The 15912-nt window shown below is 38.2% G+C and overlaps 3 protein-coding genes and 1 pseudogene across 3 annotated transcripts; all 4 read right to left on the reverse strand.

Moving 5' to 3' along the window:
• Window positions 1-160: 160 nt before the first annotated feature.
• Window positions 161-5502, reverse strand: LOC111310826 (Ubiquitin system component Cue protein). The gene is made up of 9 exons (XM_089767021.1): window positions 5013-5502; window positions 4769-4928; window positions 4626-4687; window positions 4369-4463; window positions 3647-3760; window positions 3427-3492; window positions 2947-3044; window positions 2185-2603; window positions 161-1573 (listed from the first exon to the last, which is right to left on the reverse strand). Exons 1-9 carry the CDS (start codon window positions 5443-5445, stop codon window positions 378-380), a joined length of 2643 nt encoding a protein of 880 aa, XP_089623147.1. The 5' UTR covers window positions 5446-5502; the 3' UTR covers window positions 161-377.
• A 398-nt stretch (window positions 5503-5900) lies between these two features.
• LOC149520574 (nucleic acid binding protein) lies at window positions 5901-11003 on the reverse strand. The gene is made up of 7 exons (XM_089767019.1): window positions 10656-11003; window positions 9597-10336; window positions 7896-9411; window positions 7131-7812; window positions 6941-7022; window positions 6745-6792; window positions 5901-6498 (listed from the first exon to the last, which is right to left on the reverse strand). The coding sequence occupies exons 1-7, from the start codon at window positions 10942-10944 to the stop codon at window positions 6295-6297; spliced, it is 3561 nt and encodes a 1186-aa protein (XP_089623145.1). The 5' UTR covers window positions 10945-11003; the 3' UTR covers window positions 5901-6294.
• Window positions 11004-11364: 361 nt separating this feature from the next.
• Window positions 11365-12572, reverse strand: LOC111311342 (transcription factor bHLH84-like; annotated as a pseudogene).
• On the reverse strand, window positions 12572-13518 carry LOC149520575 (uncharacterized). Its single transcript, XM_089766493.1, has one exon. The coding sequence runs from the start codon at window positions 13090-13092 to the stop codon at window positions 12592-12594; it is 501 nt and encodes a 166-aa protein (XP_089622619.1). The 5' UTR covers window positions 13093-13518; the 3' UTR covers window positions 12572-12591.
• Window positions 13519-15912: the final 2394 nt, after the last annotated feature.

Below are 15912 nucleotides of genomic sequence, written 5' to 3' on the forward strand. Positions count from 1 at the left end.
ATCTGAATTTCCCAGCGTCATAATACTAAAGCGGCCAAAGTTTGATCAACAGCCTATGATCATACCATGATATTTTGATTCGTCGGTCCAGGTTTCTAACTGTTTGAGCGGGGTACCAATACTCTGAAATCTGAATCAACCTCCTTGAATGGATGGAAATTGATGGGTAAACAAATAACTTACCCATAGTGAAAGGCTGAACTTTCATGGGGATTTCTATTCTCAACTTCGCAAAATGGAAGTCGAGAAATGTACTCTACAATTTATTTGCAGCTTCATGTAGAAAGAATTCTCGAAATAGATTTTAAGAAAAGTTGTGTGTGGAGTAATAAGTCCATTTGTATGAAAAGGAAAGGATATCCCTTTCCCATGTGTACCTAAAAACCAGTCAATCCAGAGAAGTGCTTATGCATGGCCCGATCCTTCCTGTAATTATGTCTTCCACCACCCCTTCTTCCCCTGCCCCTATAATTTCCCCCGTTCCCTCTCTCTTCCTCTTCAGTGTTGTCAGGCTGGTTATGTTGCTCCTCATGGGACTCTCTTTGTCTTCCTCCACCTCTTTTTCCTCTGCCCCTAGGGTTCCTTGCATGTTCTCTCCCTCCCATTTCAGACATATCAGGCTGGTTGGTTTGCTCCTCCTGCTCCATCAGCTTCTTAACTGCACCAAGAGGAAGGTTGCCACCGCGTCCAAGGCCATGTATCAACTCTTGCTGAGCTTGGGTGACTAATGAAGCTTCATTGGCATTTGCAACTGCAACTGAACCTGCAACCTTATAACTATAATTCTTACCATCCTTGACATAGTATTGAGGCTTCTTTCTTGAGCCCCATTTTGAACTGGGCGTAGATTGACCAAAACTTTCAGGTTGCAGACCCCAGGTCTTCCCCAAGTCCAAGCTGATGTTGTCACTTAGCAGCTCATTTTCCTCCAGCCCAGACTCTGCAACACTTAGACCCAGGTCATCAAAAGAGTCATCATATTCATCATCGTACTCGTACTGAGAAATCAGAGCAATTTTTCTTGATGAATCCTTATCGTCTCTGGTATCAAGAGTAGCATAATCAGGTGAGCCATCTTTAGACTTCCTAACAAACCTCCCAACTGAAGATGAGGATGAAACTGATGGGCCTTCAACCAGTTGTCTGTTAACTACAGGTACTGTTGTAATTGAGGATACTTCTACAGTTTCAACCAGTTTCCCTTTTCCTTTATCATTCCTGCTCAGCGTTGAAGCAGACTTGGGCACTGGCATTGTCTCCAGGGAAGTGTCCAAGGCCTGCAGATCTTCATGAAGACTTCCCTCCAGAATCCTCTGAATAACCTCTTCTGGATTTTGGTTATAAACTTCAAGGCAAGCAGCTATGAACCCTTTGCCATAATCAGGAAAGAGATCTTTTACTTGGCTGATTTTGGATTGCATAATTGCTGCATCCTCATCCATCTGTACCTTTTGGCTTGTCACAGGGGCTGGTGTGGGGGGTTTAGGGGGTTGCTCTTTAGCAATGTCCTTTGTTGAATACATCATAATCCCAGATAAATACTGAAATTGTTCATCATCCAAGACTACCCACCCTGCAAGAAAGATGTTGAACACAAATTACTCTGTGGAAGCGCAAGCACATTTATGAAAGAACAAGAATAATGAAGGATTGTTGAGCAACAACATAGGCACACAATTGACATCCTCAAATGCAGAAGTATAATGATTGGATGGATTTGACAAAAAAAGGGTCCAGTTCACAAATATTAAAGCAGTACATATCACTCTCCACCATGTATTAAGATAACAATTGTCCCCCTTATCGAGTAACAATAGATATACACTATTCCACCTAGAGAGCAAAATGTATAATTGTAATGAGAAAAATATATATAATTCTCTAATATTATCAGCATATTCATAGACATAAAAGAGCAAATATATAAAGTTGATTCACCAAATGGACCTTAATGCTAACAGTGAACTGCCCTTCAGCATGGTTGTTACCAGCCTTGCGTGGAGAAGCACCTAAGTCTAGGTTCAAGTCCCTTCTTCCTAACCACCCATTCTCTTCCTCCAATATGCTCCATTTTAATAAATAAACAAATTAAATATGAAATATAAATTATAGGATTTAGGCAATTTGGTTATAAAGGCGGTATCTCAATCTGAAGTAAAAGGACAATTTATTTAATGCACTGACCAGTATTCTGCAAATTCTCAAGTTTGCTCATTATATTGCAATTCTTTTCAACATTCTGAAGGAAAGTATCCCATTTCTCATTCTCTTGAACTTGCAGTGAAACTCCATTTATCTCCCTAAAAGTTTGAACCAAAATATCTGCTCTTATGAATGGATCTTCTACTGTGGCTGGAAACATCTTTGTTGCAGTCAGGATAGGATGTCCACCCAAAAACACTTCATCACTAAGATAGCAAATATTGAATAGTTTCCAACCAAATTTGACTATTCTAATAGACAACATCTTCAAACTTAAAGCAATATCTGTTAGACTTGCGAATTCTCCAGATTTAGTACTGCTTCGAAAACCCCGTTGCAAAGATGGAAGTAAATTATCATGCAGACGTGAAAGAGTTGTGAGCAATTCTTCATTCCCATAACTGCAGAGATAGAGAAATTTTATATAAAAAATTGGATCAGAGCATAATTTCCCATGTAATTTGCGAGGAGAAAGGGAAGGATGGGACACGACCACATAGAAGTTTCCCACATAACTATCAAAAGAAAAAGGTTAAAACAATAACATCAGAAAGTAATTAGATCAATTTAACAGTCAAAGTTGAAGTTACAATACAATGATCCTCAGTCAGTTAAGTTAGGTTAAGCTCATTGCAAACAACCATCCACAACCAACAAACTTCTTGCAACATCAAGGGTTCTTATTGTGTAAATAACAAGTGTATACTTCATAAAGAATAGAAGTTCCAGCAATAAAAGAGGTACCTCATTTCAACAGGACAAGAGAAAAAAACAGCTGCAGGTCTGTATGCAGTAACAAAAGCATCCATAGATACAATGGCATCATTAATAAAGTCCATGACCTGTCCCAGGAAGTAGACAAATAATTTTAAAGCTCCACTACCACTAAGAAAATCAACCTGAGATAGGACTCAACCAATGATTCAGGAGGTCATCCTAATATATTTACAGGTTCCAGCTTTGGTTAAGCCCCCCCCCCCCCCCCCCCACATTGACAAAGGTCTATCATACTCTATATTTATCGGTTTATTTATTCATTTTGAAATGAAATGATAATTATTTCCTTCCAAATACACATACTGGAGATCCTTTTTTCAGAAGAAAATTATCCCTAAAAACAAAATAAAAATGCCATAATATCTTCCAACTGTGAGTTCAGCGCAACACTGTTCTACCCGTGGCACCAACAAAATAAAATCACTAACAAAAACAATAACAACAAACCTCCAAAAAGTCAATATGAAGCCGATCATATCCATGATCTCCATGATTTCCAGAAGAAAAAAGAACCTGTCCAGTATTAGCAACACATACATAAGCAATGATGAAAGTCATAACTAAGTAAATAACTACTACAGATGAAAATAGAACTAACAGGAGTGCAGAAAATGTCTAACATTACATTCTGATAAGGAAAATCTGTTCAAAGCAGTTTAGAAAGTACCTCCAAAGATGTGCTGCAGCGTTCATGCATTGTATGAACAATACTCAAGAAATGAGACAACACTCCAGTCAGATTATCATGGGTTGTGGGCTGAGCTTTGAGAGCATTTGCTACCTGAAAAATATACGTTAGAGAGAGAGAGAGAGAGGAGCTTGGGAGGAGGCAAAAAGGAGGAAGAAGGCAGTCAACTTAAGACATAAGAGTATATCTCCCACCATACTCAACTATGAGACACACGCAGACTAATTTGACATAAAAGGGTAAAGATATGGAACATTTGAAACATCCAAGTACAATGCATTTATGGCAGAAAAGTCCATGGCCCATTAACAATTTAGCTATTTGTTAGGACTACTTAAATTATAAACTACAGAGTAATTTTTATCTCATCCTTCTTGATTGGCCTTGAACTCTGACTCTGCAGAGGTGGTATTCATGGCAATTTGACTTCTAAAGTGACCATTGGAGACATTTCAAGGATCAATAAACAAAAACATCTCCTTCTGACAATAATGTAAGCTTATCAAGCATAAATCTAACTCTCACTGAAAGGTTCAAAGGAAGCAGGAGATGTTTGGTCTCCTTAGTTAAGCAGAGTTACTTGCAGGAGAATCTAAACAGATATTCTTCATAACACCAGCTCACTTATAGGCCTTAAAAAGCCAACGCATGTAGAGAAAAGATATCAAGTCTTCAATCACTTTCTACAAAAGAATGCTTACCAGCAATTTGGTCAGATCATCATTTTCATGACCATATATAGCACATATGTCGAACAACTTCGGCAAGTCAAGCAACTTCTTTTCCTTCAAGATGACTACATGCAGAATTGGTTAACAAAATGTGCATACCAAATATGCCATACAGTAAAATTTAACAACAATTTGGGGTAAATTAGATTGAGCAACACCAACTACATTTGACCAGACTAAAATACATTTATCCTCCAATAATAAGACAAGGAAAAGAGACAACCCACCTACGTGGTCGTTGGCACTAAGACTATCAGCAGCTCGAGCACCAGGATCCCTATTTGAAGATCTACAATAGCAAGAAGGCCTTTATCAATTTATCACATAAAAGTGAATACGAAGGAAAGAGTTAAAAAACTTAAAAACTCACATTCGATACAACAGCATGAAGACACGGCGGCTTAATTCAAACTCTCCAACAATAACTCCAGCAACGATCCCTTTCACACCCCGATGAGGAAAATCGTACCACCTGCTCCTGAATTGCAAGAAGCAGTCCAGGAATTCATGCAAAGATGCGTCGCCAGCCACTGATAAAAAAAAAAAAAAACTAAAATAAATAGCAGTTAAAATACATTAAAACCAAAAACACGATCAAATAGCAGTTAAAATACCCTGTTTCCAGAATTCTCTGGGGCTGAGCTTGAGCAAGCGAGACAACTCCCTATTTAAGAGATCAACTACTCTCTGTGATTCCACTGGATCCAATCCTCCTTCCTCAGCGCCGAGGCCGGCCGCCACGGCTTCATCTTGTGGCAAGTAATTTACGAAATTGCCATTGGCAGGAGTGGATGGAGTTGCTCTGTTTGGCACCCAATCCCCATTCTCTCCCATCCGAACACGGCTGCTGGTAGAATCTGAGGATGCGGCTGCTCGACTACTGGATGACGGAGCATCGTATTGTTTGGGAAGAGACTGCCTGAGAGAAGTCGAGAGGGAGGTCGGATTAGGGTTTTGATTTTTGGGGATGTATTTCTTCTGAGATTTGGGGAAATTATTTCTGTAGTCGCCGTCTTGCCTGCTGCTGTTAGTGTATCTATGAGACATTTTTTTCTTCTGTTTTTGCGTCTTATCTTCTCAGTGTTTGATGACGGAAGAGCGAGTGAAAGACCTCTTAGAGCTGTTGTTCAATTTATAGGTGTCGCTGACAGCGTATTCCCGAAGGGTTTTTATGTTCTGTTCATTTTCCCTTTCTGAATTTTCTTTCTTGCTCATATTGACATTCGTAATCACCAAGAAACCATTTATTATTAACTTATTTATTAGTAGGAATTATAATTAGGATATGAAGAAATTTACAACGTGATTGTTAAAAACTGAAAGTGCCCGTTATGGCCCAAAAAAAAAGTGCCTATTGGCCAAGCACAAGTCGAGCCATTAAGGTCAGTTATAATTTCTGGACTTTGTGCAATGGGCGTTTCAAATTGTACCCACCCCTTGCTCTGCTCCCCTTGTAATGTATAAGGTTCATCCATGTCAATAAAAAAAATATCAATTTCCTATGCTAACAATAAAATTCTGCATTTTGGCACATTAAAAGTAACGCAGAAAACATTGTTTTGGTATAGGATTCTCATCAAATCAAATACTATCAAAGGGAACTCTCAAACCAAACTAGATATGATTTTATCCAACATCAACTCCTCAAGTTTAAAACTCAAAGCTTCCCAATGTGTAGTACCTGACAAACTAATAAGACTATCCGAGGGAAAAGCATTTTTGTACAATGGAGGACGGAGATAAGAAGCTTCATTGTTACTTTCTTTGGGTTCTTACCAGAGGCTTTTATGTGATGCACGAGAAACCGTCGACTCTCAAAGAAACCATGTCATTCTCATTTTGAAGCTCCATAGAGCGGATGGAACAAGGGTTTTTCTCTATTATAAGACACGACGCTCATACCCACTCAAAGTTTGTTTCTTTGGGCAAAACCAAGGCAATGAGGCAGTCAGATGGATTAGGTGCAACTGAAAGCATAGAACACGCATCTTGTGAGTAGGGAAGAATAAAAAGAAGCCTGGACCACATGGATTTCATTGCTGGAATCTTAATCACTCCTGCACAGTCCCTCTGCTTCAAGTACGAGATAAAATCCTGAAACTGGGAAACGAAGTTGCAAGAATAAGCCAGATTATTATTTGCTTTTGTCATATAAGCATGAATAAATTGTTTTGAAAAGAGCACTTTTGGCAAGATTGCTTCAAGCTGAAGCCTAGTGACAGCGTTAGAGAATAGAGACACCATCTAACTGGGGTTGGCAGAAGCTTGAACATTAAATCTTGTGCAAGAAACAAAAAGTAACATAAAACTATTTAGGGATAAGTTTATAAACGTGGGATAACTTACTCCTTTATGGTCACTTGTAGAAGATGGGATCAAGCAACAAACTTCCCTCTGCAACGCATAAAAGAAACACCAATGAATACATTTGAAAACTGGCAGAATATTTATGTCAAAAAAAGAAAGAAACAGGAAGAATGTTCAACTCAGCTTTTCTGCAATAATAATCTTAAAAAAAAAAGGGAAAAGATTGGGGACACACTTTATGTGGTGGGGTGTTGGTGAACGTGGACTTCACATGCCGAAAATCTGTGCGTTTGGTCATGTCTAATTTGGCAGGCCATCTGCAACAGGCAGCAGAGGAGAAAGTTTAATAGAAATTATTCTCTACACCTGATAAATATCATGATCAGATAGAAATTAAGGGAAAAAAGGGAGAACAAAGTTCATACTCAGCAGGTTCAGAAATGGCATTTGAATATTTGCAAAGATCAGACTCTAGTCTCTGAGCATAAATTGTGCAATAATGAACCCCACTCTTACATAATGCGCCCCGCCACTGATACTTTACACACTGTTCAGAACTTCCCATATCAGTTGATTCTGCAATAGGTGGAAGGGGAGGGGGAGGAGGAGAATTAGGTGGAGGAGGAACCAAAGGTGGCAGTGACTGTGGCAATGGTGGTGGGGATAGAGGAGGTGGAGGTGGAGGTGGAGGTAGCATTTCAGGTTGAGGTGGCATTGATGATAAAGGTGGTGGGACAACAGGATGTGGAAACATCTGCTCAAAATGCTGCATTGGAGGTCCCTGCATCTGAGCAAGTGGAGTCACAGAAGCAGGTAAAAAGGGAGGTGGAACAGCATTGCCATGAAAAGTATTAGGCACAACCCCAGGTGAAATTGGATTTTGAGGAAAATGGTGATTCAAACCTCTGGGATCCCAGGAACTGTTTGGAGGATGGTAAACAGGTCGCATAAATGGAGGTGCCTGGAGTTGTGGCGCTGGTGGTGGAGCAGAAAGGCTCTGTGTTGCTACAGGCATACATGGCATGCTCCCAGGTGCAGAATGCAGCTCACATTCAGGTTTTTTATAATTCCATACTTGTCCAGAGGCACCAGAGACAACAGCACCACCTAAAATACAGTTAGTAATATACAACTATGCTAAAGAGGATAAGAGCCAGTATTTATAACCATTCGTTAGTATAAGACATTACCTCCTTGTGCAGGATCTGCTATAAGGTTGTTGTCATAACCATCAACTTTTCTCACCCCACCTTCAGGCATATCTGTACAACCAGAAGTGGGCCAGTTTGACTGAAATGGATGTGCACCTGGTGCTGCAGATGCATGATTATCCACCCTTAACCTGGGAGATACAAGTTCCATTGAGCTGCTAGACATGTTTGCTGAGTTATTGTTTTTGATGTCAACATGGATAGGCAGAGCAGCACCAGACCTTCCACTGTCAACATGGGACATAGAGACATTAGCTGGCCCAGCACTAAATGGTGGCATATGGCCACTGTCAACATGGATAGGTGGAGCAGCACCAGACCTTCCGTTGTCAACATGGGACATAGTGACACTAGCTGGCCCTGCATTAAATGGTGGCATATGGCTACTTTTTTCTTTTCGATGCTGCCTGAGATGTGCCATTACAGCAGCAGCTTCTTCAGGAGTTTCATATCCCAGCAGCAATGCACATTCACAAGTAAGATCAGTAACCATGTAAGGACCCTTGTAGACCACTTTCCTTGATTCATGCAGAATTTCATCCCTAGCCCATTGACTCGAAATGTTTCCAACATAAACATGAGAACTAGAACCAACAGCGACACCATTCACAGCACCCCTGGTTCCCAATCCTACATCCATGAACATTACTCGCCAAGGAAAACAGCCACGGATATATTCCCTAGTCCTTATGGCATCAATGATGCTTCTGTACTCAACCAACACAAATCCTTTAACTGGAAAAAAGAAAAATTGCTCAATGGGAGCAAATCTCTCAAGCTGAAATCTTATATGGCCTTCAGATGCATCAGACCCTAAAGATCCCAACCATAGCTGCCGAGAAGCTGAGAAAATACCCATGGCTGCAGGATCACCATCAAAATACCATGCGCAAGCAGTTTGAGATGATGTTGCAAAACAATTATTGGGTGATGCCAAAGCATTACTTACACCTCCACTAGAGGATCTCAAGGCAGAAGCAGCATTGGAATTTGAAACTTGATTCTTGTCAACAATCTTAAAGTGATTTCTACCTTCAAAAGAATTACTCCTGAAGTCCATTGGTGTTCTTGTAGCAGGTGAAAGCATCTGATGGCTTGATAGGTCCCCAGGAACTGAAGACCTGCCACCGGATAAATCCCCATGGTCTTGCCTTTCAAAGTCCATGGACCTTGAACCTCTACTATCATGACTAGAACCAGCATTCAAGTAGAGATTAGTTTCAAGGGGAACAACATGTGGCTTCAGATATTGATCAGATAAATTTTCAACATAATTCTCATTGCTGGATTTACCTCTTCCAGATGGGTCACTTGAGGTTTCATCCTCATCACTGGCTACTTGACTGGCTTCAATGTTAATATGTTTCCAAAATGATTCAAAGATTCCTTCCAAGCTAGATATAAACTCTGGCACAGATTTAGATGGAGATAACTTACACAAATTCTTGTACTTTACAAACATCCAACTACTCAATGATGGATTTCTACCAAAAACCTGAATAAAAGGATATGAGATGCCAACAGGAATGAGCAATAGACAAACATAAGGAAAATTTAGAATAAAAAAAAAAAATTCATACACTAAAGGGTAAATAACCATTGCTTTTGTGTTAGAAATAAGAGTAAACCACTAAAATCCATTAAATTAATTTGATAGGTGGAGTAACCATGAAGTATTACCAGACCCAACAAAGAGCTCTTCAGAACGAGAGATGCATCTTCTGTAACATTGCCACTATCTGATCCTGGTGTCTCACCGCTAAGCTCACTACCTTTGGTGCTTGTTCCAAGCGAACCTGTACCAGATTTAGGCCCTATATCTATTTTATCTAAACCACTATCATCAAGACTATCAAGCTTGCTTGTTGCCCATCTCAGAAAATACAGTCCTTTATCAGCTTCTTCAGTTGCAGATGATTTGAAGAGCTCAAAACAGGCAGAAAGCAAATTCTTAGGACAACGGAAGAAAATCCAGAATAGAGTCAGGGCACGGAATTTGGATAACTTAATTGACGAAGATTCATCATCATCTGAAAATTTTTGCTTTAGCTCAGAAAATATTTCATCAGAATCCTTCATTTTGCAAATATCATCATCAACAATCTGAAAAAAATCCTTTCCCTCAAAGGATGATACGAAAAAGGAGAGCACATTCTGGAAAACTGCTAAGCAGATGCCTCTTATAACCGATGATGCCAGTGCCTCTTTAGAAGCTGTGCAACAAATATCAGCTAGACCAAAAATGGAAGCTTTAGAAGTTTGAAATGCAACATTATCAACATCTTCTCCCCTACTTATCACTGCCAAGCTAGAGTTATGCATATCAATAATGACTTTTGTAGCAGCTTCAAGCGCTGTTGGACAGTATGAGGCATACCGAGGAATGAAGTCAGCAACAAGACGCTGTACGCTTGTACAACCTGCAAAGAAGTAAAACAACTGTTCCTAAAAGAATTTCATTACATAATTATGAATATTTTATTGCATCCTCTAAAGAATTGAAGCTCCATTCAAATCCAATCAAATTATTATATTAATTCAACTCCTTGAAATCTATTCATTAACTAGAATTCAGCTCATTTAGATTTAGGTTAACAAAAAGGGAACTTTCCCTCTACTGTGATTCTGACCAAACATGTTTAATTCTATTACTTTTTCTACTTCAATACATTGAGGATCAAAATTCAATGTAAGTAATTAACAGGAAAAAGGAAGGGAAAAAGAGTAAAAGAAGGTGACCTTTAGAAGCAGTTATGAGAGCTAGGTAAGCTTGTTCAAGCTCAGGCATGTGCCGAGCATCTTTGCCTTTCAGGGCAATACAGGACTTGATCCTCTTGTAATTCTCGTAAACAATTCGAATCTCGTCTCTGTTTCTCCTTCTCACGAGAATCTCCTCTTGAGACAGCGGAGGTGGAGTGTTTGGCGGAGCTACGGAGGTAACTGGTTGCTCAACGGTCTCCGGCGGCTCAGGTGGCGGCTCGTACAGCCTTCGCTTCTTCAGAGGCTGTTCGGAAGATGCCATCGCCATGGCCGCGGAAAGGAAGAGAGAGCCGATGCCGAGTGGAGCGTTGTTTTCTCTCTCGCTATGCGGAGTGAGAGAGTTTTGGGGGGATGTGAGTTCGACGAAGTTCTGGGATTTTTTGAAATTACGTTCGTAACCCTGTGTGTTACGGCCCAACTGTTGCAAACTTACCATCAAAGTGGCATCTGCCATGTAAACCATCAAACTTTTCTTATGGATCTTTTAGGCTGGGCCCAAATTCATGATAGCTTGCTAATCCCTATTCGTCGGTCCAATAAATTATAAGCTTTTTTTTTTTTAAATGAATTAAGTATAAAGTTTTAATTTAATTCATCAAGAGATATACAATAAAAATGATTTAAATTTGGAATAATTACCCAAATAAAACTTAAAACTTTATTAAACAAATTAAGGTCAAAACCTTATTATTACTATATTTAAAATTATATATTATCCAGTTTGGTGCTCAGTTTCATTTCATAGTTCGAAAGCAGAAGCATTTATTGAATTTCTGCAACTTTGACAATCCCCATAGCACAGGCATCTGCGAGCATGTGCTAGGGAACATTCAGCTTTGGAATACAACATACAAATTAGAAGAAACATATGGGATAATTCATTATAAAAAAAACATGGATTACTCCTTGTGGTTGAAAAATGGAATTAATTTCATTCGAAATTCTCAACACTACAATGTATAGAATTATTTTTTGTTTTCATTTGTTAATTATAACTAAGAACTCCTGTGCAAGGTAGCTCCTTCCCAGGGTCATAGAAGTGTGGAGATCTTCTTGTTGAGACCGATATCGATGCCATTGTAGGCAATGGGAGCATACATCCATAGATCATCAGAGCTTAAAAGCTGCGATGATGCAGAAAGGACAATATAATATTAGAGTTAATGACTCGAAGCAACCCTTTAATAATTTGTTTTAGGATTTTATTTAATCCCACTTTGTCCTTACCTTAATTTGAAGCTGCAAAAACTTCACGTAGTCACGTAGTGAACAGCCTCTTCAAGCATTGTGCTGATATCAACCTGTATTATCATCAATGAACAGTATATGAGTTTCACAACCTAATTATCATTTTGTGTCTTAAGCTCTTAACTATGACATTTGCTTAATTAATTACCTTTGTTCCATTGGGGACAAGGTTCTGTAAAATTCTCAATCTCTCATTAATCCTCTCTCTTCTTTTCTGCAGTAATCAAGCACAAAAGATTTAGATATTTCGCGTTCTGTAAATGACTCATGATTGCCTGGCCAGCTGGTAGGAAATTTCTTACCCTTGCATAGAGGCTTTGTGGATCAGTTGCTGACCCTCTACTGGCTCTTGTCTTTCCATTCAAGTTAAGAGCTTGAGAAGCTTTGGAATCTGAGGTTGCTACCCCATTAGCGTCCTGAGAAACATTGTCATCCTCTGAACTACAGGTTGTGCTAGAACTCTGTCCATCCGAACCAATGTTACTATTTCCTTCACTTCCATTTAAATTGATCTTGCGGTTCTTTTTTGAGTCCTGCACATTCTTATCAACTTTTGGTGCCTGCATTTTCAAACCATGAATTAGAACTACTATAATTAATGAAGATTTTATACATATGCTTGAGAATAAGAATATATAACGTAGTGGATTAATATATAGCTTAACATTCATGTTTCTCTTACATCTTTTGAAACCCGAGGTCTTTTCTTTGTGTTCTCAGATGAATTGCTATTGATTTTTTCCCCTTCAGCATGCAATTCCAGCACATCAAACTTCCTCTTGAGTAGCAATTCGTTGGAAAGCACAACATTAGCTGCTGGATGGCTAGCATCAAATTTTCCTAAGCCGTCAGTACCCATATCTTCAATGACATTAACAATACTGCCTTCCAATGTAATGTCTGGGAATGCTGCGGGAAACGAGTCGGTAATTTTATCGCCAAGAGCATTGGAAGAATATAACAAACTGTCATTTACCCCAGTAATGCCCATTTTGGCTTCAGGATTAGGACAAAAAGTCGACGGGTTTAAAAAGCTCAATCCCTCGTCATGCTCCATGGGAAACGAAAACTGATTAAGAAGTTGCTGTGTCAAGTCAAGTTCTTCAGTAGAAAACATTGTGTTAAAGGAATCCAACTCTTCATCAGGAAATGCTGCAAGCGACTCCATCTCTCTTGTAAAGCCTTGGAGAAAAATTAGGAGGGTTTTGTTTCTCTGTACTGCTATACTTGCTAATTGAAGCTCTCAAAGGTGCTTGAGGTGAGCAAAAACCAGATATATATTTATACCCCAAACCATAAAGAGAATGCTAGCAAGGATTGACCTACATTAGTTTATTGGTTTCTGAATTCCCAATCATTATTCTGTTACTAATCCAGGAGTCCATTGTGGGGCCAAAACCAGGCAAAGGACAACTCATATGATGGCCAAGTTCACGCATTGATAGATTAAATTAACACAAAGGGGTTCAACGACCCTTAAACACCTTGGACCTGATGATAAAACTGCAATTAGAATGACTCAAGGGTCCAAGAACAATCATTGAGAAGTGACTAATAATGATTAATTAGTGATTAAACAGGTGAGATGATGCAGTGAGACTGAGGCTAAGGCAGCGTGAGAATGAAGCACACATAAGGATGATTAGACTACTCTTTGTATTTTGAATTGTCAGAACGTGGGAGTCTTCCCTGGAATATAATAAGGTGGAATGTTAAGCAGATTAAACAAAAGTACTGAAGCAAAAGGAAGGCCAGAACGTGGGAAATGAGTCTGACATTCTTTAAAGTTAACTTAAAAATCCGACACGGTAACCACCAAACTCGTTCCCTGTCCTAAATGGCAACTGGCAGGAACCTAACAGTTGTTGCTTTTCTTTAAGCCTTTTTAACTTGCAATGTATGATTTGATCAATATTATACGTTGGTAAGACTGGTATAAAGTCATCTCTTTAGAACTTAGTTTTAACATTTCAAGCCATTAAAGGCAAATTCATATGCATCAAGTTTGCTAATATTGCAGCCTGAAACCAGACTGTGATCAATTAATGAGTGCAGATCAACTGCCTTAGCCAGGAGTTACCGGAGAAAGATCAAAGAAGAGATAATTTGAAAAATATAGTATATTCTACATTATCTAAGCCTGTTAATCACTCTCATGGCCAGTAGTTGCAACAATAGCATGCACCTGATGAAACGGTACATTCTAACCATAAGCCATGTGAAAGTTATAATAAAATGCAAAGTGTGTATATATATATATTCCCCAACTGATCAAATCCCCTCACAGCCATTTATTTTCGATTCCCTGAACAAGGCCATAAACAAACACAAGACATAGAGATAAGTAACTCATGAGAAATAAACAAACCAAGATTCCCTGAAAGCTGAAGCACAATATCGAGCTATTTATGACAAACTCAATATGATCCCGGCTGTGATATCTGAGTTAAGGAAAACTAGTAATCCAAGGTATATATAGTAATCCAATAGATTACCTGAACAAAGCCATAAACACACAAAATTATTGTACATTAATTCGCCCCTATAATTCTGCCGAAACCATCGTTAATTAGACCATTTTTTTGAGTTTTTTAAAGAAACTTTTTGTTCTTGTTTTAAAGGAAAGTTCGATAAGGTCTTTGATGTTCTTTGGAATTTGCAACAGCCATTGCACGACCTTTCAAACAACAAAACTCTGACATGTCTGATAGTTTAATGGAACAAAATCAAGACAGACATAGCCGTAGTGGGATTTTTAACTTGTCAAAATCTGATATTATTCTTCAATGGAATGTAGAATTAGCTGTTCCTCACTTTCCACCAATTCCATGAAAATCACACCTTTTAATTTGATATTGCTTTCCAAAGTCTTCCTTTCTTTTTTCTTAGTTTTTGGGCATCGAAAACATGACAAAGCAATATTGGACAGCTTGCTTCATTCATGTCTCATCAAACTACCAATGACCATATAATTCTACTCCATCTTCATCTACCACCCATTGGCTACCTGACTGCTCTTCGTTCCGCCACGTTTCAATCTGCTACATTTCCCACACTAAAAAAATGCTGAATCTTCCGGGTGGTCATTTAGTATTTGAAGTTGACATGGATGGATCTGTTCATTAAAACTAAAGATTTAACATTCTATTTACAGATCCATTTGCTACATTCCCACACTAAAATATGCTGAATTTTCCATTACCAAACATTACTGAACACGATTTTTACGTAAGTTAAGCAAAAAAAGGAAAATGTAGGCTGAAGAAAGTAAGATGAAATCATATTATCAAAAGTTTAATTAAGAATTAAAAAGGTTAGAAATTAATTATTACAATGGATTAATTACTCCGAGTAAATACATCGAATCCTAACTAGTATTTACTTAATTGCTTCCATTCAGTCCTTCAACATATACAAAAGCAAGCTGCCGACTTCATTTGACAAAAGAAATTTTATTTTTGTAATTAAGAATTAATCAGTTGTATTAATTAATGTAGATTTAAGTATTTTACATATATTAATACAAAGTGGGACATTCTCCAAAAGAATGGAGTGTGAAAATGAATATTAATATATTATCTCTTTGAAAAGCCATGTTAATATGGGCCATCCTGGTTGGTAAGACTCTGCTTTCTTCAACATAAAAGTTATATGCATGAGTCAGTGTCTCTTCACACTTACAATAAATTTAATTTATGTTCCATTTTAGGTTATGTTTGGGTCAGTTGAAGTTTTTATAAAAAGTACTGTTTAAATAGAATTATTTTACGTCAATATAATATAAAATAGTGTTTGATAAACAAAACATGTAGGTTTTGTAAAGTGTTTGATTTATAGCGTTTAAAAGGTCAAATTCTTCTCTTGCAAAAATTAAAAATTTTAAATATGATATTTGCTTTTGTAATTGATAAGGAGAACTTTAATTTTTTTGTAAATCATTTTGATTTTTATGAGAAGTATTTTGAGATTAGAATTTGAAATATATTGT

This window comes from Durio zibethinus, chromosome 1, assembly GCF_047325235.1.
Source record: "Durio zibethinus cultivar Kanyao isolate XHJ-2024 chromosome 1, ASM4732523v1, whole genome shotgun sequence".
Classification (NCBI taxonomy): Eukaryota; Viridiplantae; Streptophyta; class Magnoliopsida; order Malvales; family Malvaceae; genus Durio; species Durio zibethinus.

Excerpts from the sequence above, each read along its gene's own strand:
- LOC111310826 (XM_089767021.1), bottom strand. The coding sequence starts at position 5,445 with ATGTCTCATAGATACACTAACAGCAGCAGGCAAGACGGCGACTACAGA. Across the intron at positions 4,929-5,012 it reads CAGAGAATTCTGGAAACAGG|TGGCTGGCGACGCATCTTTG; the intron begins GTATTTTAACTG and ends TTTTTTTATCAG. Across the intron at positions 3,493-3,646 it reads GCTGCAGCACATCTTTGGAG|GTTCTTTTTTCTTCTGGAAA; the intron begins GTACTTTCTAAA and ends AATACTGGACAG.
- LOC149520574 (XM_089767019.1), bottom strand. The coding sequence starts at position 10,944 with ATGGCGATGGCATCTTCCGAACAGCCTCTGAAGAAGCGAAGGCTGTAC. Across the intron at positions 10,337-10,655 it reads TCTCATAACTGCTTCTAAAG|GTTGTACAAGCGTACAGCGT; the intron begins GTCACCTTCTTT and ends ACTTCTTTGCAG. Across the intron at positions 6,793-6,940 it reads CCAACACCCCACCACATAAA|AGGGAAGTTTGTTGCTTGAT; the intron begins GTGTGTCCCCAA and ends TATGCGTTGCAG.
- LOC149520575 (XM_089766493.1), bottom strand. The coding sequence starts at position 13,092 with ATGGAGTCGCTTGCAGCATTTCCTGATGAAGAGTTGGATTCCTTTAAC.